Source organism: Polistes dominula, unplaced genomic scaffold (genome assembly GCF_049000335.1).
Source record: "Polistes dominula isolate Pdom_NZ unplaced genomic scaffold, Pdom_raw_medaka contig_31, whole genome shotgun sequence".
In the NCBI taxonomy this organism is placed as follows: domain Eukaryota; kingdom Metazoa; phylum Arthropoda; class Insecta; order Hymenoptera; family Vespidae; genus Polistes; species Polistes dominula.
In genome coordinates, this window is record NW_028300925.1 from 2,285,735 (window position 1) to 2,309,289 (window position 23,555).

General features: G+C 27.3%; 1 protein-coding gene and 1 long non-coding RNA gene across 12 annotated transcripts in view; both read right to left on the reverse strand.

Annotated features, from left to right (window-relative positions):
- LOC107064664 (uncharacterized) overlaps positions 1 to 23,555 on the reverse strand; it is a 183,496-nt gene that overhangs the window by 107,712 nt on the left and 52,229 nt on the right. For 3 of the 9 annotated variants that reach the window (XM_015317626.2, XM_015317620.2, XM_015317618.2), the window contains exon 1: positions 17,388 to 17,728. The exons of the other annotated variants lie outside the window; for them this stretch is intronic. In XM_015317626.2, the coding sequence (XP_015173112.1) occupies positions 17,388 to 17,571 (184 nt within the window). In that variant the 5' untranslated portion in view covers positions 17,572 to 17,728. Of the gene's footprint in view, positions 1 to 17,387; positions 17,729 to 23,555 lie in introns of those variants that run through there. 9 annotated transcript variants of the gene reach the window in all.
- The window catches only part of LOC107064666 (uncharacterized), a 38,842-nt gene continuing 28,074 nt past the window's right edge, over positions 12,788 to 23,555 (reverse strand). For 2 of the 3 annotated variants that reach the window (XR_016176095.1, XR_016176097.1), the window contains one exon: positions 18,564 to 19,050. This is a non-coding gene — a long non-coding RNA (uncharacterized LOC107064666). Of the gene's footprint in view, positions 12,870 to 18,563; positions 19,051 to 23,555 lie in introns of those variants that run through there. The other variant, XR_016176096.1, reaches the window with a different exon arrangement.

A 23,555-nucleotide genomic window follows, 5' to 3' on the forward strand; every position in this document is an offset into this window, starting at 1 on the left:
ATCTAATGTTAATAAAAATTAAAATAAAAATGTGATTATTATATGGGAAATATATTGTGAAATTACAGGAATGTTCGAATTGAGTTTGATAGAAATTCGTTCATTGATTTAAATTGTTCTTTTGTAATATTAAAATTAAAATTAAAATTAAAATTAATTAAAATTAAAATTTATAAAAAAAAAAAATCAAGATCTAATGTTAATAAAAATTAAAATAAAAAAATGATTATATGGGAAATATATTATAAAATTACACGAAAGTTCGAATTTAATTCCATAGGAATCCGTTCATTGATTTAAATTGTTCTTTAGTAAAATTAAAATTAAAATTTATAAAAAAATAAAGATCTAATATTAATAAAAATAAAAATAAAAATAATGATATGGGAAATATATTGTAAAATTACAGGAATGTTCGAATTTATAATTTTATAGGAATTTGTTCACTGATTAAAAATTGTTCTTTTGTAATATTAATATTAAAATGAAAATTAAAATTTGAAGAAAAAAAATTAAATAAATAAATATCTATAATGTTAATAAGATTAGAATAAAAATGACCATATAGGAAATATAAAATTACAGAAACTTTCAAATTTAGTTCGATAGGAATCCTTGCATATACAAAAGGCGATCATTCGGGAAATTCTCGCGTTTCCCTCGTTAATTCTCAGTCCTTATCGAGTTTCCGCACGACATGACACTAGCAACCAACCAACGTCTCATATTTGTCAAGAGTATACACATACCTATATACATAAAATATATATATATATATAAACGTCTCATCAAGTTCCGATATAACATGAAACAAACGCCATTCTTGCACTTTAACAACCGGTATAGTGGTAGAACTTTGTATGATTTCGAAACAACAACTACTACTACTACTAGTACTACTACTAATACTACTACGGTTATTATAAAACGAATAAGAATACTTACAACAATAACAATAAACTTATTTCATGCTTATGAAAGTATAATAATAATATTATAACAATTTATTAAAAGCTAATCTTTTTATTTCACTTTCTTTATTATTTTTCTTTAACTACTTGTCCTTACTACTTGTAGTTGAAATAGTATTGATAAATATATTTATATTGAACAAACATATAAATAACAAAGTGTTCATTAACGACAAGAATTTGTCTATATGTTTAAATAGAAATCCAATGGGAATGGAAATAATACCAAAAACTGGTCTGGAAGGATATCACTGTAGGACTTTTTTTTCTTGGGTTGGTGAATTTCGTGGCAAGTGACAGGTTAAAGTCTACGTTGTGTTGTGTGTGTCGTAGCTACGTGACTTAGACAAAAAAAAAACGATGGAAAATAAAATAAAGGAACGTAACTTAACGTTTGAACGATCATTTGTCATTGTCATAGTTTTCCATAACGTTTTTATTTAAAACAAAAAAAACAAAAAAACAAAAAAAAAATAAAAAATAATTAAATGAAATAATAACTTTTTACTATTACTATACCATTACTATACTAATACAATTATTATTGTTATTGTTTGTTTGTATTTTTATTTGAAAAAAAAAAAATACAAAAATAAAAGATTTGTACGATTATATATTATAAAAATTAATATTATTATTATTATTATTAAGTATACAATTAAATGAACAATCAAATTTATCAGACTAATGAGTAAATTCATCTATATATATATATTTATTTTTGGTGATACCAACCTATGAAAAAAGATTAACCTGTTATTTCGTTTAGAATATAATTCGATCTATTTTTCAAATCACGAACGTTGTTATCCAACATTGATTAGAAAAAAGATAATTCGATAGGTAGAAACGAAAATGATGACGACAACTACAAAAGTTGAAAGTTTGGATAATAGCCAGAATAATACAACCGTGAAAAAGGAGATTTTTCCAAACGTCGTTGCCCTGTTTCCAACCTACGTGCTTTCTTCTTCGACAAGACAAGAAAATACACTGATAACAACATACATATATATATAGATAGATAGATATACAGTTATATGATAGAAAGAAAGAAAAAAAAAGAACTAGGTAATAGGACAAAAAAGGAAAAAAGAAATTAAATGAAGAGACAACTACTAAAGGAAAAAAAAAAAAAAAATCGGATCGAATCGAAAAGATATACTTTCATAAGTGTGTTCTAAATGATCATTGAAGTAAATAAAAATAATCTACCATTTTATTTCTTTTATATTAATATTAGTATAAATAATAACAAATTATATGTTATCACTAATCGTGAAAGTTAGAAAATAAAATGTTCGATGATTTTCTCCAATGAATTTTATTTGATTTCTTTTATTACAATTTTTTTTTTCTTTTTTTGAAGTCGATTGTATCGAAGAAACGTTTTAAAAAAGATTTGTATCGAATAATAATCGAATAATAAAATCGTAGCAACAAAAACTGTGGAAGAAACTTGAACGTTTCAAATGATACGAAGATTACTATTACTACTCTTCTCATTGATAAGAACCGAGTATTATATCGGATTCGTGTTTCGAGGCAAATGAGTTTGAGAGAAAAAGGATAGAAAAAAGAATAGAAAAAGGATTGGAAAGAAATAGAAAATTTCAAAGACGTTAATATCAATCGAAAAACGATATACAATTTTATTTCGTATTACCTTCAATTTCAAAATGTTATCATCATGGATTATTATTGATAATTAAACTAAATGAAAAAAAAAAAAAACGAACCTGAATGAAACAAAACGTCCAAATTGAAAGAAGAAGAAGAAGAAGAAAAAAAAATTGAAATTAAATTATTCGACAAAAAATAATCCGATTATTTCCGAATAAATTCGTTTGAACAAAAAATATTATTTATCGTGGGGATTATATTATTATTAATAATTAAATGAAATGAAATTAAAACGAATTGTGAAATAATCAAATCAAACTAAAGAAAAAAGAAAGAAAGAAAGAAAAAAAGAGACAATAGATAAAATTATTGAAAGTATTCCAAGGATTAGTAAAATTCAATTAAAAAAAAAAAAAAAAGAAGAATATAATTTACCAATTATTTCCTAATAATCATAAGTTCATTTAAAAAATATATTATTCACATCGTCGGGATAATATTATTAATAATAAAATTCAATTAAATTATAAAACGAACTGTGAAATAATAAAATCAAACTAAAGAATAGAAAGAAAGAGACAACAGATAAAATTATTGAAAATATTTCAAGGATTATTAAAATTCAATTAAAAAAAAAACAAAAAAAAAGAACATAATTTACCAATTATTTCCTAATAATCAAAAGTTCATTAAAAAAAAAAAAAATATTATTCATCATGATGATTAAACGAACTGAAATAATAAAATCAAACTAAAGAAGAGACAGAAAGAGACAACAGATAAAATTATTGAAAGTGTTCCAAAGGATTAATAAAATTCAATAAAAAAAAATAAAATAAAATAAATAAGAAAAGCACATAATTTACTATGCAACGTCACGATACCAAAAAAAAAAAAAAAAAAAAACGATTAGTTCATCATCGATCAATCTAAAGTATAATGACTCGAAACACATCGATGGGTAAGCATTTTAAGGATGTCTAACTTTGTACCTTGAATATACCCCCCACCCCACCCACCCTAAATGCTGAAATATATTCGCTAACGTTGCATGAATCGCGGGAAGAATATGCCAATGGAATTGTTGGCAATCGCATCTCCGATTGTGATTGGATATTGGTACACATATATACATATATACATATATATGTATATAGAAAAAGTGAATCGGTTCGTCTGCCACGGCACCGATAAAGGGATTTTTCATGAAAGCACTGAACGAGATTTATTCCGATATATCAGAACCCCATCCATCCCCTTTTCAACCCCCATCCCCATTTTTGCGCGCGCCTCAACATTTTTTTTTCTAACCCTCCCCCTTCCCCTACCCCTTGACTTCTTCTTCTTCTTCTTCTTCTTCTTTACACGCTCGAAAAGACGAGGATGGAAAATGTGCGACCGACTTCTCGAGAGAGAAAAAAAACAAAATTCAAGTCGAGTGAGAAGAAATTTGTTCACTCTCTTATTTTCTATTTTTTTTGCAGCCAATGAACTCAAAAAGAAAAAAAAAAGAAGAAGAAGAAGAACGTATAACAAAGTAGAAACTGATTAACCCTTTTAGTTACATATGACGTATTAGTACGTCATGCATTTGTTTGGTCAAAGAGACACACATGATGTGTTCTGATACGTCATTGAAATCAATTTCAATTTCAGATGTATTATTTTCTAAATAAATAAATGTAACAACAAAAACCTAACTACAATTGGTTAGGTTTGCGAATGCAACATTGTTTGTCAAAATTTCAAGACAATTCGTCAAATACTTTTCAAGATTACCGATCATCCACTAATCAAAATCTACATTTCTAATACATTGACGATCCTAAATTAACTTAAAAATAATCTTAACGTGTGTGGAATTATTTTGTGGTCCCTCATAAACCTCCCTCATAAATCTCCTCAAAAAAAAGAAAAAAGAAGAAGAAGACGAAAGATAGAAGAAGAAAATCTGTGATCAGTTGTTGGTCACATTGGAGACAATTTAACGATCGGAAGATATCCCTTGTTCGTTACCTCACCAATTTTTTTTTCCTTCTTTATTGTTATATCTCCATCCCCAATCCTAAACCCACCACCACCACTATCACCAAGATTTATGTCAAGAGGTAAAAGGAGGAGGAGGAGTAGGAGGAGGAGGAGTTAGAGACGTTTTTATTCGATCGAGATAACGTCGATAGCAGCACAGCAGCATTCTTTGTTCCCAAAAGCCAATGTAGTTAGCGTTTAGTCGACATAGCCAACTATATAGAATTATCGAGCTACTGTTACTAACCCCTATACTTTCCTATACACCCTATACACCCTATTCTCAACCCTTTCCTTATATCCTCCCCCCGCCCTGTTCAGCTTCTTATTTTGTAAAAGATTTATTACACCGATGATGGTTCATCTCTTTTCGAAGTAAATCAAACGAAAATCAAATGAAGTTTAATCATTGACACTTTGAACTAAATGTAACTGATAACATAAATTTCATTGTATTATAATTATATTTTTAATATTAAATAAATAATAATTTATGTATTAATAATGTGGTATAAATTATATTGATATTTTTTTATTTTTTTTTTGTTTGGTTTTACTTCTATTAATTTTCTTTATTTTATATCAATTGATGAATTGATGAATTGTTAAATAGAAAAGACGAAAATAATTTAATCTTGTTTAAGGTATCGTTGGAATGGGTGATATTTAAATTATAAAAAATATTATTTAATTAAATTATATTTAAATAATTATTAAATTATATTTCAATGTTTAAATAATTATAAAAATAAAGTATATACAATTAGAAAAATGTTTCTATTAATAGGCGCTTTCCTATTTTTAAATATTCATAAATATATCGTTTGCAATATACAAATATTATAATATTTTATATATCTATATAAAATATTATAATAAACTATATAAAATATTTAATTTGTTATTTAACATAATATTTCTATATATAATAATAAAGTATATCATTTGTTATATAATACAATATTCCTATATAATAATAAAAATTATAATAACAAATTATTAAATTATAAAATAATAATTAAAATAAAGTAATAAAAAAATTAATTATATAATAATAATAATAATAAAAAATCAATATAAAATTTAATCTTTTGATCTACTATAATATCCTCTACAATTATCACACATAAATATGCAACGACACACACACACACACACACACACGTATCGAAAAATATAATAATATCCAATCGATTTGTATCAATATACAATTAAATATCAAATTCCTAGATAAATATCATACTTAATGAATGTTCTCATGAAGAAAAATTCTTTAATAAAAAAAAAAATAAATAAATAAAAAGAAAAAAGAAATAAAAAAGAAATTAAAAAAAAAGGAGAAAGGTATTTAACACGGTCGCCAAGTTAGCACTTTCGTTAGTTAGAAAATTGTTTCTCGGTTGCATTAATAACTGACAAAAAGTTATAGTGCGTTTTCGCCTAAGGTGAAAAGCTTCCCTCTTAATCTACGAAACTAACTATCTCTCTTTCTCTATCTCTCTTTCTCTATCTCTCTTTCTCTATCTCTATCCTTTTTTTCTTTCTTTATCTTCATCTATCTATTTCATTCACACACAGAACACACATTCTCTTTCAGTTCTTCTTTTTCTATTCGCATACCAAACTTGGAAACGTACCAAAGGCTTACTTTACCTAGTGCTAGCGGCTACGAGAAATAATGTAAAAGAAAAGAAAAGAAAAAGAAAAAGAAAAAGAAAAGAAATGAACATGAATTTACGTAGGATGGTAGTGTTAATACCTTATATACAAAAGTATCGAAAGGTATACACCTTTTTTTTTTTTCTTTTCTTTTCTTTTCTTTTCCTTGCATTCATGTAAATGTTATCTTCCTCTTATCAAAAGTATTCTATTTCCGTAGAAAATTTTATAACAAAAGACGGAAAATTCTTGTTCTTTCTATTTCTTGTACTTTTCTTTAATGGTTGGGTGGTAATAGTTCAATCACAAGAAATGCTTTTATGATTAGATACATTTAAAATGATCTATGATATTTTATATTAGATAGAAATTGTGCCTATAATTATGAAAGTGATTTAATTATAAAGTTATATATAAAATATTAAAAGGATTACATTTCAATACTATAAATAAATTCTATATAATATTATTTAATTTTATTATAGTAGAAATAAAAAAATAAAAATAATTTACAAATATACATAATATTATTAAAATTTTATTATAGTAAAATTAAAGAATACAAAATATATAATATAATAAAATTAAAAATAATAAAATTAAAATATATATAATTATATTATTTAATTCTATTATAGTAAAATTAACAAATAAAAAATATGTATTGTAATAATATTGAAAAGAAAATTAAAAAATTAAAAAAATATACATTCTAATAAAATTAAAAGGAAAATTAAAAAATAAACGATACATATTATAATAAAATAAATAAGAAAATTAAAAAATAAAAAATATATATTATAATAAAAATAAAAAATAAAATAAAATAAAAATATATATATAATAATATTTAATTCTATTATAGGAAAATTAAAAAGTAAAAAATATATATTTTAATAAAATTAAAAAAAAAAAAAAATTGAAAAAAAGAAAAGATACATATTATAATAAAATTTAAAAAGGAAATAATTAAATAAAAAAAATATATTATAACAAAATTAAAAAACAAATTTGAAAATATATAATTTTATTTAATTTAATTTATTTAATTTTTTTTTTTTTTTTGAATTAATTTAGTTTAAAATAATGTGCTCTGTGAAATAACTGAACAACTAATTTATTTATTTTTTTTTTTTTTTTTTAATTTTAACTTACATTAGACCACTTTCATAATTATGTGGACACAATTACAAGTTTAATTTTTTATTTAAGATTAACTTTATAAAATACAGTTTTCTCCACCTCAAACACCAAAATTTTCTTAAACTATCAAACAAATCTTAAAAAAGTAAATTCCCAAAGTTCTATTTTCTGTCTCTGTCTCTCTCTCTTCCTCCCTCTCTCTCTCTCCCTCTCAGTCTGTTTATTTTCTCTTCTTCATATTTATTATGTTAATTCAAACTAAACGAAAAAGAGAGAGAGAGAGAGAAGAAAAAAAGAAGATCACTTCTTTTCTTTTGATTTTACAACAAGGACTAGATAAAAAAAAAAAAAATAAAGTAACTCTCTAGAGTTGGAGTTGAATTAAAAAAAAAAAAAATAAATTAAATTACGTTCTCATATTTTACGAGAGAGAGAAAAAAAAAATAACAGATGGTGAGTGAGAGAAAAAGAAGAAAAAAAAAACAGAAAATGATACTCAACGTTAGCAGAACAGTTCCATGGTTGGGTCCAGGGATAATCTCTTTGATCCGTATACATTGTGAATTTGAGTTGAACAGAGAAACGAGGATATATATATATATATATACATATATACATATATATACTGTGAAAAGCACGGACGCGTTTGTGATTCACGAATTCCATGACTCCAACAATGCTAGGGGGATTAAGATGCATCAAGTAAAATCAGAATAGTTCTCCACTGGTAGCTGACTCTCTCTCTCTCTCTCTCTCTCTCTCTCTCTTTTTCTCTTTATGAACTTAAACACAGTAGTAGAATAGAAGCAAGGCAAACGCTTGCGCGCGTTCTCGCGGATATCATGATTTCCGGTTCGCGACGATAAACGAGAAAGACAATGTGCTTTTACCTTTTCAAACGATCGCTTACGAAGAGGAGAGTCGTTCTAAATAATCAAGCGAACAATTCACGGCTTTGTTCTGCGTTGTTGCTTTCCTTTAGATAGTTTATACGTTATAATCATCGATCCTTTTCATATACTGTATATACTATCATAATATATATGTATGTATGTGTGTTTATGTATGTTTATGTGTGATTGTAAAGATTTGTAAAAAAAGGGTTTTACTATGAAACTTAACATTTTGTCCTGGATATTATGCCAATTAGAAAAATATATAAATTATATTAATTAATTAATTAATTAATAATGTTTCCTATATACAGAGTGTGTGTATGTGTGTAGGATTGTAATAGAGATTTGTAACAAATTATTTGGTAAAAGTAAATATTTTTTTCTGGATATTATATAATTATAAAAATAATTAAATTAATTTATTATATTAATTAATAATGTTTTTTTTATATACAGGGTGTAATAAATATTTGTAATTAACTATTTGGTAAAACTAAATATTGTCCTAGATCTTAAATAATTATAAAAATAAAATAATTAATTAATTGTATAAATTACTAATATTTTTTATATACAGGGTGTAGTAAATATTTGTAATTAACTATTTGGTAAAACTAAATATTGTCCTGGATATTACATAATTATAAAAATAATCAAATTAATAAATTAGTAATAATATATCCTATATACACAGGGTGTGTGTGTATATGTGGGATTGTAATATAAATTTGTTGGAAATTATTTGGTAAAGCTAAATATTTTCCTGAATATTAAACAATTATAAAAATAAATAAATTAATTAATTAATTAATAATATTTTTTATATACATGATGTAATAAATATTAGCAACTAGCTATTTAGTAAAACTAAATATTGTAGTAGATATTAAATAATTATATAAAAATAATTAAATTAATAAATAAATTCATAATATTTCCTATATACAGGGTGTGTGTGTGTATGAGATTGTAATAAAGATTTGTAACAAACTATTTGGTAAAACTAAACATTGTCCTAGATATTCCACAACTACAAAACTAAATAAATGAATGATATTTCCTATATACACATACGATATATTTATTTCTTATTTTAATAAAGATTTGTAAAACAAATTACTTTTGCTAAAAAAAAAACAAAAAATATTGTCCTAGATGATATCATCTAATTATGAAAGCAAAATAAATAATTTAATCGTCATAGATAATCTCAATGAATTTTCTAATCGGTACGAGAATCACACCGAGGGGAAACGAGGAATGAAGAACAAAGGATCGATTAATGAAGCCGATGGGATTGAGAAATAGGGAAGAGGGAGGAGGGAGGAGAGAGGTTGGAGGTGGGAGGGAGAAAAATATACGGATTAATATTAAATCCTACGATGATGGACTTCGACGAATGCAGTTGTCTCTCTGCGTACTGACAAACTGAATAGGGGGAAAGGACGAGAATGAGCGTCTCTCGTTGAAGTGCGTCAATCAAGATGCCAATCGCAACATCCGACGATGTCCACCCATTGGAAAGTACGAAATGCCCCTCCCCCTCCCATATCTCCCTGCAACACTCGAAACAAATCGAATTTTCCTATTTCAGGATATATATTCCTTCCTAACAACGTGAAAAGAAAGATAACTCGATCTATCGTTAAATCACAAATCTTACGAACAATATCATCGTCATCCAAATTCTAAAGAACAAAAAAAAAATATAAAACGACCTTGATAATAATAATAAAAAAAAAAATATTAAACAAAAATTCATTTATATTCGTTATATATATATAACTTAATTTAATTATATTAATATATTACATTAATTTTATATTATAATATACCAATTTATAGTATACTATATTATAATTATATTATATTATAATTTACTAATATTATAATAATAATATATTATACTAATATTATATTAATATAGTTAAGTTAAGTTATATATATTATATTATATTATATTAATAATATAAATTAATACAATCCATGTATTAATATATATATTAATAAATATAAGTAATATATGATAAAAACAAAAATCTAACCAACAAGATGTTCATCAAAACCCTAAATAGCAAAAAAAAATAATTAAAATAAAACTATCTAGATAAAAATAAAAAAAATAAAATAAATTCAATTTATAATCATGATCTATTTATCTACCAATCTTTGTCTTTTTCTAAAGTTTCTATATCGAGATAGTTAAATAACATGATTCAGAACCACCTGTGGGTAGGTACCTTTTAAATCTTCTAACCATCATCAGTTTGACTATTAGATATTTACTTAAATAGAAAGAAGAAGAAGACAAAAAATGTTACAAAAGTATTAATATAAGTATATGCAAAGAGTATAGAAGAAAATCGTTCGTTAAACTTTAGCATTATCGTGATAACGTAAAGGTAAAACGATAAAACACCCCCGCGTTGACTCGTTTTGGCGCAATGCAGATGAAGCCAACGGGCTCGAGCGCAACGATCGAAATGTTTCTCTCTCTCTCTCTCTCTCTCTCTCTTTTCCTCTCTCTCTCTTTTCCTCTCTCTCTCTCTCTCTCTCTCTCATCCCTCATATTTCCATTTTTTTTCTTCAACCTTTCATCTTTCTCATTCAACGTAGACGAGGAAGAACGTGAGACGTGGATCGATTGATGCGAGAATTCAACGTTTAGAAAATAAACAAGAAAAAATACTGAACTAAATTTCCTATCAAATCGTAATGAACTTATCAATAATACTAAACATGCATAAATGCAGGTACAAATGCAGATACACAACATGCATGTATGATGCACCTGCAAACATCAACTAATACCAACTAAAACTGTGCATATTTCGTGTTTCTCAACGTTGTCCGATATTCAACATATTATTGGATCTAATTCTACATCATTTGATCCTATAATACACACACACATATATAATACACATACATATAATACTTAACTACCCTATTTAATGTCATTTATTATCATGATTAATGACGACAGTTGGAATACACCAATAGGAATCATTTCCACGCACCGATTATATATTAAACGAAGATAGAAAACTTTCATGCACGATAAACATTAATAACCCCCATAAGAAAAAAAATTGATTTTGTTCAATATTATGTAATAATAAATTAAATAATTGTCTATATTATAATACTTTGTAAACAAATAAAAATTCAAAAGAAGAAAATAATAGGAAGTTAGAAATGAGAATAGAACGTAATAGTAATCGTAGTAGTGGTGATGGTTAGTTATGGTGATGGTAGTCGTAATACACATCGATTAGGATGAAAAGTGCCTGGAGGGATGCGATGAACAAGACGACTAGTTTCAACACCCCCGATTGGCCCCTTAGAAACCGGTGGTGATTGTTAATTACGGAATAAATCGATCCACGCCCCAATTAAACGATCGTATCATTCCCCATTCGAATGGGGTCCCTTTTCTTTTCTTTTCTTATTCTCATCACTATAATATGAGTAAAAACTACCCTTTCTAATAAATGTTTTTATTGATCGATTGTGATAAATAAAAAAATTGTAAATCGATTTTTACTTTTTTTTTTTTTTTCATGTCACATTGTCAAACTTTTTTATCATCCTATAGTTCAAATATATATATATATATATATATGATGTATATATGATGTATAAATGACAGTATATATATATATTATATTTATTTATATAAATTATATAAATTATACAATTTTTATTTTATAAATATAATATTAAAATTATTATTATATAAATATACTATTAAAAATTAATATTAAATTAATAATATATAAAATAAATTTATATTATATAATATAAAAAAATATAATATATATATATATATATATATATCTAGTTTTTCTTTTTCTTTTCTTTTTAAAAAAACGCAATTATAAAAATATTGTATTTATTTATTTATTAATTTTTTTTGGTAAGATATTCAATGCTAAATATATCACAACCGGTTAAATATAATCGGTTTGAAAACTGCCGATTAATATTCTGCATTCGATGTTTTTTTTCTTTATTTAAAATTAACTACAAATTATAATTACAAATATTGTTTAATTTATTACGTAAATCAATATACACCATTCTCTATCAAATTTATTCTTTTATCTGTATTCAATATTAAAAATAACAAAATTGCATTTCAATAAATAAGAATATTTTTACTATTTACTTGATTCGTTATCACGATGTATTTAATTAACAAAACACACACACACACATATACATATACTTATGTTACTGATAAAATCATCATAAAATATATTGAATAAAAAGATAATATATATATATAATTATATATTTCATCATAAAAAGTAATAAATTATTATCATATCATAATTTCAATCAAAAGGTGTATGATGTTATGAAAGGTGTAGTTAAGAGAAGGATTGAGAAACACTGACACCAATATTAGTAGGCCTTCCTCCTTCGTTCCTATCGCAATCCTTCATTCCGGAAGCCCTAGCAAAACTTTCCATTTCCGATTTCCAATTTCCGCGTACAACTCGTAGCATCCGAAGCTGATCTACTCCATCGATGGGCGGCTGCTCTATTCAGTGTAAAACGAACGCGTCAATAATAGCTGTTATCAAGAATTTTCTTTTTTCTTTTTTCTTTCTTTTTTTTTTGTTTTTATTATTATCTTTCTTTTCTTTTTATTTATTTTTATATAAATAATTTTTCTTCCTCACGTACGATCAAATTTGCCGATCGAGTGAAACAATGTTTTTCTCCTATCTTCACAACTAACATGAATTTGTCCAATCTATTGGAATTGTAGTAAAGAACTCGAATGATTGATATTTTCATGAAAATAAATCGATCTGTTGATCGATTGAAACTATCCTGTTACAAACAAAACAACATCAAATCAATTTCATCCATACAACAACGAGTATTTCAATTATTTTCAAGTGTATACTATCAACACACACATCTCATAGTATTTCCACAGATTCGTTTGACAAAAACAATTGGAAAGATCACGGAATATACTTGGAACAATATTTTCAAGTGTAGGTTAAATAAATGAATAAATAAAAATAAAACGTGTGTGTGTGTGTATGGTGTGCAGATCACACGTGTCAGAAGTGAAACCTTCTTAAAACCTTCGCTTCGAGAGAATGAGTCGAATGCAGAGTATCAGGAGTAAGATAATTGTAAACTTTATCTTATCTTAATACATATAAATTACGTGTTACGTTGTTTGTCCGCAATGGACTCCTAAACTACTGAACCGATTTAAATAAAATTGTACACACTGTGTACAGTTTCATCCAACTTGAAAGATAGGAGTATTATTTTATTATAATTATTATTTTATTGCAAATTATTTGTTTATTAATAACGAGTCATGATTATCTCTGTTAGTTCGATAAGATTCTAACAGATGGCGGTATAAGGTAATTCGTTGTAGGGACCTTATAGAAGGGACGCGCCATGTACATTGCTGGGGGGACAGGAACTCGTGTAGTCACGTGACTGCGTGCGAATGATTCAACTAACCACAGCCGTTAATACATACTAAAGATAAACATGGCTGCGCGATGCAACGGAAGCTGTCCCCCCACATTTTCAGCCTAGCAATGTATATGGCGTGTCCCTCCTATAGGGTCCCTAATTCTTTGACTTAAAGACGTGTGTATTGGACTGATTGTGAACCATAGCAACACGTGACGGGGCACCCCTAGTTTATTATAAAAAAAAAAAAAAAAAAACAGCTTTGCTTGTGAAAAATGTGAATAGTCTAGTGGCCATTCGAAGAAATAACTTATATTTTTAAATGTGTGGATTGAGTTAATATGAGTCTACGTTTCGTAGTAAGCAGTCGCACACAAACGCACACATATATACAACACTTAATAGTCAGGAGTGGGAACTAAGAAACACCGCATAAAGAGAAGACAAAGATAATAAGAAACAAATGCATACCATCTTCTATCTCATTCTCTTTTAGGCTAAATCCTATAGATGTGCACATGTTTGTGTCTCGTTTTCTCTTTTTAGTACCGTAGCCGTTTCATCGTTTCGTTGCCGTTGCCGTTGCCGTTGCCGTTACCATGGATTTTCGTTCGCTTTTTTCAAATCACCCCCATTCTAAGGAAGTTTTCACTTCAATAAAAAAAAATAGAAGAACATATAACAAATGTAATAATATAGAATGAGAATTTACGATAAATCACACACACACCATTATACTTAATCCATGCATTTTGGATTAATGCTTAGAATAATCTTTCTCTCTCTCTCTCTCTCTCTCTCTCTCTCTCTCTCTCTCTCTCTCTCTCTCTTTCTATCTCTCTGGTATCGATCGAACCTTTCGATGCTTGAAAACGATAGAAGGGCCAATGGTGATCGAGTAGGGTTCAGTGGTGGTGGTAACCGTCAATATGTAACATAGATTAACCTAGGAAAGGTTTTGATCCTTATAGATAAATCTCTCACATATATAGAAAGAAAGATACACACACACACATATATAGATACATACACTCCCATATGTGTAAACTGAGCAGCTAGATTATAACCTCTACGAAAAAAAAAAAAATATTAAAAAAAAAAAGGAATAAAATCCTTCATCGTTCGTTTTTTTTTAAATAGCAATCTTTCCTTTGAAACTACTCATCAAACCCCTCACCCCCCCCCCACATCCCACCTCTTTATGATTTGTTACACATTTATCGGAAAAATAGAAGAAAGAAACAGAAATGAAGAATTTACATTAAAAAAAAAAAAAAAAAAGAAAAAAGATACGAAACAGGAATAAGGACAGGGGATTGGGATTGGGTAGAAGCAAACATTTATGATGATTATGATCATGACGATGAAATTCTCAAATATTCTTATCTTATCGAATGAAATATATTCGTTAAAATGAAATGAAATCGTACCTGGGTCGTGCTTCATGAAAAATATTACAAATCTTCATGATTTTAATTTAAATCAATAATTAATAAATATACATATAAAAATTTAATATATATCAAAAAATAATTAAAATATATATAAAATTTCAATATATTATCAAATATTAATAAATTATAACATTACATTATAATATAATATTACAATATAATATCAAAATAAGAACAAAAATTAAAATAAATATAAAATAAATATATAATAATAATTATATATTAATATTTATATATATATTAATTATTATATTATAACAGTAAAAATAAAATAAAATAAATATGTAATATGAAATATAATATTACAATTATTGTTATATTTAAATAAAAAAAAACACACACACACACAATTGTTGCAAACAAAAATAATTCTATTTGATTATAGTATGAATATGAATATACAGTAAATTTAATTTAATTACTTTTTTTTTTTGCATTTTCGTATTGTGGCTGGTAATGGGTTAAAATCAAAAAAGGAAACTTCATTGAAACGATAGCAAAGATCAACTGGACCAATCAATCAGTTCTATCTATCTATCTACTTTTATCTATTTCTATTTATCTCTATTTATCTCTCTCTCTCTCTCTCTCTCTTTTTATCTTTTTACATTGAACTATTTTACTGAAGTTCGTTCACAGTTTGAAAAGGTAGAAAACGTTTCTAACGTTAGAGATCTTAAAAGGAGCCTAAAGCCATTCTCGCATTATCTTCCTTGATAGATCCAGGAAGAAGATGATCGTTGAAGCGCGTCGATGGTTTAATTACAACTAGCGACGTGGCAGCAATCTAAGTGCCACCCCAACCCTAAAACCTTCCTTCTCACACCCTTACCTTTATTTCACCATCGATTCTAACGTCGACAAACTCGAGCACACGAATGAGACGTAAATTCTAAGAGAAAGAGATAGAAAGATAGAGAAAGTATTGGCATTTGAATCGAAACTTTCAAGACGAAGTTGAATCAAATAAAATAAGTAGAAAAAGGAAAAAGAAGAAAGAAGAAGAAGAAGAAGAAGTAGTAGTAGAAGTAGAAGAAGTAGAAGTAGAAGCATATCTTCTTTATCTCATCATTGCTTTTTCAATGTGATACTACTTTATTCGTTTTTCAAGGACCATTAAATTCAATCCTCCTTCTCGATGAATTCTTTCCCACCTGACAAGAAACAAACGGTTCTTTTCTATTAGAACATTTAACAAACTATAAGTTTATTTTTTTATATGAATATATAAGATAACATTTATAATTATATTACATAAAATTAAAATTAAAATTTGTTACATATTTGTATTAATACAAGTAATTTTTACTATAACTATCTTTATTTTCTTTGTATTTAATTTATTTTTGTAAGTTTTGCATTATAATGAGTGGTTTCTCCCATAAAATAAAATAAAATAAATTAAAATAAAATAATATAACATAAAATAAAATAAAATAAAATAACATAAAATAGAATGTAATAAATTAAAATAAAATAAAATAACATAACATAAAATAAAATAACATAAAATAGAATAAATTAAAATAAAATAAAATAAAAAAACATAAAATAAAATAACATAAAATAAGAAAACATAAAATAAAATAAAATAACATAAAATAAAATAGAATAAAATAAATAATACTATAAGGGAAAATATCTTATAATTATATCAAATAAAAAACATAAAAAAAATGTTTATTTATTTATATATATATATATATATATATATATATATATATATATATATATATATTTATTTATTTATTTATTTATTTATTTATTTATTATAATAAATGATTTATCCCACAAACTAAAATAAACTAAAATAAAATAAAATAAATGCCATAAGACGCAATATTGAAAAGATAGAAAAGGAAGAAAAAAAAAATGGTATTAACAAATGATTCATATTTTTAAATGATAGATCAATTTTGTGATCTTATTTTTAACGACATAATAATAATATCAGAATAATACGATAAAAACATACTTCGTATAATAAGGTCATAAAAAATGATAACCATGTTTAAAAAAAAAAAAAAAAAAAATCATATGAAATAATAATCTTGGGTTATTTCAAATGATTCATTATTATACGCGAACATTATAGGAATACATCTATATATGTGTATATATTGTATATAGACATATAGGAAAAAGGAGTTTACCTTCGCGAAAGTGAACCTTCCTCGGTGGTCGAAGCCTGACGTGTTGGTGTTGTTGTTGTTCGTGTATCGAGGAAATATCGTTTGGGCCAAGGTTTTCTTTCGACAACGAACTGACCAGAATACCCCTCAAGGTCGCTAAGGTACTGCTAGGAATATCTCTGTTCATCCTGACTCCACCACCCATGTCACTTTTTTTTTATATATATTTCCAACTTTACTTTAATAATATTTTTCCAAACCAAAAGGAAACTAAAATGTCGTAGGAATTGCACTCTGATTAATTTGAAGCCAAAAAAAAAAAAAAAAACTGACGAACACTTTAACACTCGAACCTGTGTTTACACCTTTTTATCTTCCATAGGAAAATAAAATAATTGCAGATGAGAAAAATAATAATAATAAAAAGAAGAAAAAAATGTGTTTTTTTTTGTTCTTATCAGAATGACGAACTAGTTTCTTTCACTAATGTGATTATGCATTAATACACAGATACACATTTGTTAACGACGAGTATATACGGCGGCAACTCGAAATACGGTGACGGGGACAGGTAAAGGGACAGAGAAGGCGACCAGACGACCGTGTACTTCGTCGTACAGTTCAAAAAGATATTTCTCGTCGATGAACACGACTGAACGTGAGTGAAAAAAGGGATTCTTGAATTACGAGAATCGGTCGGTCAACGAAAGGATCATTCGATATCTGGGCAAGTATCGAATATCCACACAGGTAGTACCACCACCTCTGGTCGTCCGACACGCTTGGTTCGATGATAAAATTCTCTCAAGTCCAATAGTAGTAGTAGTAGTAGTAGAAGTTGTGTTAGTGAACGATACTGACGATCGTAGTGGTGGTGGTGTTGGTGAAGTTGATTCAATCCTATCGAAGGTCGACATTTGCAAACTGTTTTTATTTTTTCATAACCATTCAATTGTTACAATAAAAAAAAACCAAACACGTTGTTGATCGACATTTGCAAATTGTGTTTGTTTTTATAATCATTTAAATGTTACAATAACAAAATAAAAAAACAAACACATTGGGTTGCTTCTCCTAACAAATCTCAAACAACTAAGTGTATTATCTTTATATATTTTTGTTTCTATCATTTTTCTTATTGTAACTTTCGCTTTTTCTTCCAAACGATTATCGATAATAATCGAAAGCAAGCGAAGTTAAGATAAAACGAGACACTGAACTTTCACTGGACAACTATCAAGAAACACCATTTTACTTATTGAACACTTGTTGTTGTTGTTGTTTGTTGATGTTGATGTTGGATTGAGGACAGTGATATTTAACTAGAACTACCTGACTATTGAGACTTTATGCACACGCTGACTCTTACTACACGCTGACTGACTTCGAAGTAGAGAGAAGAACTCGACTCAGCTCCTTAATGCCTTACCAACCCAACCCACTCCACCCCACCTCATCCTACCCCACCCCCTCTAACTCTTTCTTTTCCTCTCTTTTCGCACTCTCGACAGTCTTCGCTCATTGCCATGGGATAAAACAGAGTGGGGACGAATATTTCTGAGACGACGACACTACCAACGATGATGACTGACTATGAACGAAGAACCATCATGCTTGTTGCTTGCTTACTTGCTTGGTTGGTTCGTTGGTTGGTTGGTTGGTTGGATTTCTTACTCTCACTCACCTGTTTTAAAACAGGTGAAAGAAACTTATGTTAGATGCGAACGACATAATAATAACAACAACAACAACAACAACACTGTGCAACATTCTTTTTATTTTTCTATTAATTATATATTTAATTGTTTTCTTATACATTAAAGTATTTTCAACGAGATTGTATATTTATAAAAATATATATTATATATAAAAAAATTTATTTATAAAAATATTTAAACACAAAATATTCTTACTACACAGTAAAAATCTAAAAATTTTCCTACTTAAATTATATTAACGGTTTTTCATATTTTAACGTTCTTATCGTGAACTCCAGTGACGTATATATTCCACTGCAATGATGGAATGAGTAGGGGTAGGGGTAGAGAGGTGAAGAGAGAGAAAAAAAGTGATAAATCGAAAGAATATAAACGTCAACGTTTCTTACAATCGTTTTCTTCAATGTCGTGCGATAAGCACAGCTAACTAAAAGTCAGCTGATCATTTTTCCCCTACCACCATCACCACGACTACTACTACTTCTTGTCGGTGTTACCGAAGATGGCTGAATATGGTTTGACGCCGGCTTTACCTGGCGGCCAAGTCGATGCACGTGCAAGCTATCATACAACTCTTTTCTTTCGATCACGAAAACCGCCATAAAAGGTAACCTTTAATTCGTATCGTTCGTATTCGAACTTGACGATAAAATAATCGTCGAAAAAACAAGCTTTTTTTTTTAAAGAGGTTAATTATAACGAAAGATAAAATTTAAAAGAGAGAGGAGAAAGAAAGAGATTTCAATTTTATTTTCTTTTAATTATTCATAATCAGAAACACGTCATTTGATGGATAATCAAAATTTTCTACGAGTTATCCGACTAACGTAGTAATTCCTAAAGTAGGCGCCACTGCCCTCTAGTGGATGCTACAGCGATTTAGGGACTCGCATTGATGGCCATAAGTGCCAATAAATAATTTCAAAGTTCAATGTTTCTTATTTACACCTTTCTTTACTATATTTTACAAAAAAAAAAAAGGTAGAAACATTAATACATAGAATATATTTCCTATTAATTGTTATTAAAATTTAAACAAAATTAAATTCTAGGGGGCGCTGAGTAATATTTTTTTTCTGGATAGGGGGCAGTAGGACAAAACAGTTTGGGAACCACCGATCTAACGTTTTAACCCTTTTTGTACCACTGCTTGTAATTATAATTATAACAAAATTATTATTTTTAAATATTTATTTATAGAATTTTGTAAATTTTGTCTCTCTTTTTTATTTTTTTTTGTGTGTTAATTTAAATAATGTGCATATGCACGTTGTAATTACAGATAACAATAATTGTCAACGCTAATACCGTAACATCTTAAAGCATAATCATCCTAAAAACAAACAAACCTATGAAGAATTAAAGGGTTGAAATATATAACTAGGCTTATAAAAAAGTCTCTCTCCCTCTTTTTATATACGTGGATTATATCGTTTTGGATATTCGAAGGATTAAACGTTCACTCTTGAAGTGAAGTGAACAGTAGAACTTGCATCGAAATGAATTTTATTGTTAGTCTTCAGGTGGATATTCTGTACAGGTAGATTATTTCGTCGTTCTTAGATTTTTCAACGAAACGTCAGACTAAATGAATTAAAAAAAATAAAATAAAATAAAAATAAAAATAAAATGAAAGATATTTTATTTGTTCGTTCAAGAGTTAATATATTCTGAGAACATAATTGAAACGTATTCGAAAAAATGAAAATTAAAGTATTTTTCATAATGCATACTTCGAAAGGATTGTTCTGATTGTAATCATTCCATCGATGGGTTTTATTAGCTTACGGTTTTGTTTACTTTAAGGGTTGGAAGCCGTATATTACTTATTGTTTTATTGTAAATAAATATAATTACAAATTGTGCCTTGCAAAGCGTTAGGGTGGCTCGTGTGAACCAAAATATGACTGTCGTATAGATAAAAGTTAGGTTATGTTCAAATTTATCGCACACTCACCAAAACTTATCACCAACAGATGGCACTGTACTATATCTTTTCTTTTTTTTTAAATTAATTGATATAATAAGAACCTAGGTGTATGTGAATGCAACTTTGTGTCAAATTTTGTTTAAGAATCATTCGTATTATAAAATTACAATCCTAATTTATGATGAATAAGAAGAATAAGAAGAATTAAAAGTAGATAAAGAAAGATTAAAAGAAATTGATTGAGTAATAATAATCGTTAAGAAAAAAAAAAAAAATGTGGAAAACTAATATGACGAAGAATGACGAACTATTATTAACGTCATGCTAACACATTTTCTCAGTAAGCTCAAGCTCGTTCGTTCGTACGTGAATATCGCAAATCATCCGTGAACATCGTAAATCATCTGTGAAAATCGTTCCAAGTCTGAGCAAGTAGCTTTTCTGATTTACCTTAATATTTCTTAGTTCTACAATTGAATAAAAAAATTAAAAAAAAATTAATAATAAATTAAATTTACCGTTAACCTATCGAATATAATTGTTAACCCTTTAAATGAATAGAAACATTACATTATTTTACATTAATATTAACAAACACGTATATGTGTCGATAGATTACTCTAGTCATTATTACCAAACGCATATATGCGTCCATAGCACATTCTAAGGTTTAAGAAATATTGTTTTCTTGTTATCCAAATTTTTTCTCGAACGATTAAAATAATTCAAAAAAAAAAAATGTAAGATTAATCCTTTCGCCACTATGAACGACTATAGTCGCTCTCCATAAAATGCTACTGACGTACTACAAGCGACTGAAGTCGCTCTACATAAAATGCCACTCAAATACTACGGACGGCTATAGTCGCTCTACATAAAATGCTACTCACATACTACAGACGGCTATAGTCGCTATGCATTTTTATGCCGCGCATTGTACATTGTATAATACATATGACGAACGACTAAAGTTACTTCAAATCGAGTTTAATAAAAAGTTAATACGTTTAAATGTTATCAATATTTTAATTTGTGGAGTTTTTTTTTTCAATAAACATCCTCAAACCAACTCGAGTTGCTGTGAAGCATAAACGCAATTGCCGCTGTCAATGTTACTCGAGCACCGTGCACATTTTTGGCGTGGCGGCAAAATTCCGTTCAGCAAAAATACCACGGCGGAGAGGAAGTCGTCCGTAACGAAAGGATTTACACACATTAACAGAGTAATGTGTGATGATAAATTAACAATAGAAATTTGAGAAATTTCGTAAACGATTTCATTTACATTAACACGTACACGTCGGCGCCAATTTTCAGTGTCTGCGCTGTCGGGCGGCGCTTGGATTTTTGCTGGACCAATGTGGACCACCGGTGGTACACGCCGCCCGATGGGACAGTCTAGTGCGAACCACCGGTGGTACGAGCCGTTATAATGAACATCAACGTGTTAAGCTTATACGCAAACATTTATTTGCATACTTGATAAAGATGGAAATGATCTAAACTCATAAAGCAACACAACGACAACAACCAACAGTAAAACCAACTCGTCCGTGTTTATTACGTAAGAAAGATTTGTTTCGAACCTGACATCATTCCATAATATATATATATAAATATATGTATACAAGGTGTTCAGAAAATATGTGAATTTTACACGTATACCAACAAAGAAGTTGTTTCCCTCTCTCCTCACTCTTCTCCTCGTCTGATATTTTCCAACAGGCGCTAGTTACATTCTTTTGCGGCTAGGTCAAACAAAAAAAAATATATATATATATATATATATATAAAAAAAAGATACTACTAGACGACCTTGCAATGCCATTCGTTAATGTAAACCATGCAAAACGTTAACTTGCGTGTATCATCTCATCTCATTCTAATAACTGCATTTTTTCTTTCTTTTTATTTAATCATGATTATGATTAGTGAATTGAAAAACGATTAGAAAATATTCATACTTTTTTTTTTTTTTATATATACGTCATTATATCTATTGTAAAAATTGTCAAGAATATGTACAGATTCATTGTTTATAACAAATTAGTTAATAAATTATAATTTTTAGACACATTTTATTTCAAATTGGTTGATGTACGAATACTTTTTACACTCACTGTAGTTGAATGAAAATGTTTCTTACATAACCTGATTGGTTTTTCTTATTACTTTTTTTTTATTGGTTAAATTAATAGATTTGACAAACATTCTGAGTTTTAATCAAACGTAGGAACTTCAACTAATTTATAAGAAAAAGATTGTTGATTAAATTAACATTTGAATCGATAAACAATTAGATAATATTTATTTGTTTTATTATATAATAATTGAATAAAAATGTTTCTTGTATAACCTGATTGGTTTTTTTTTTTTTATTATTTTTACTTTTTTTTTTTTATTGGGTTAAATTAATAGATTTGACAAACGTTCTATTGTGTGTTTTGATCAAACGTAGAAACTTCAAATAATTTACAAAAGAGAATGAGAGAACACGTTGATTAAATTAACAACGATCAAAAGAGAGGAGGAGAGGAGAAA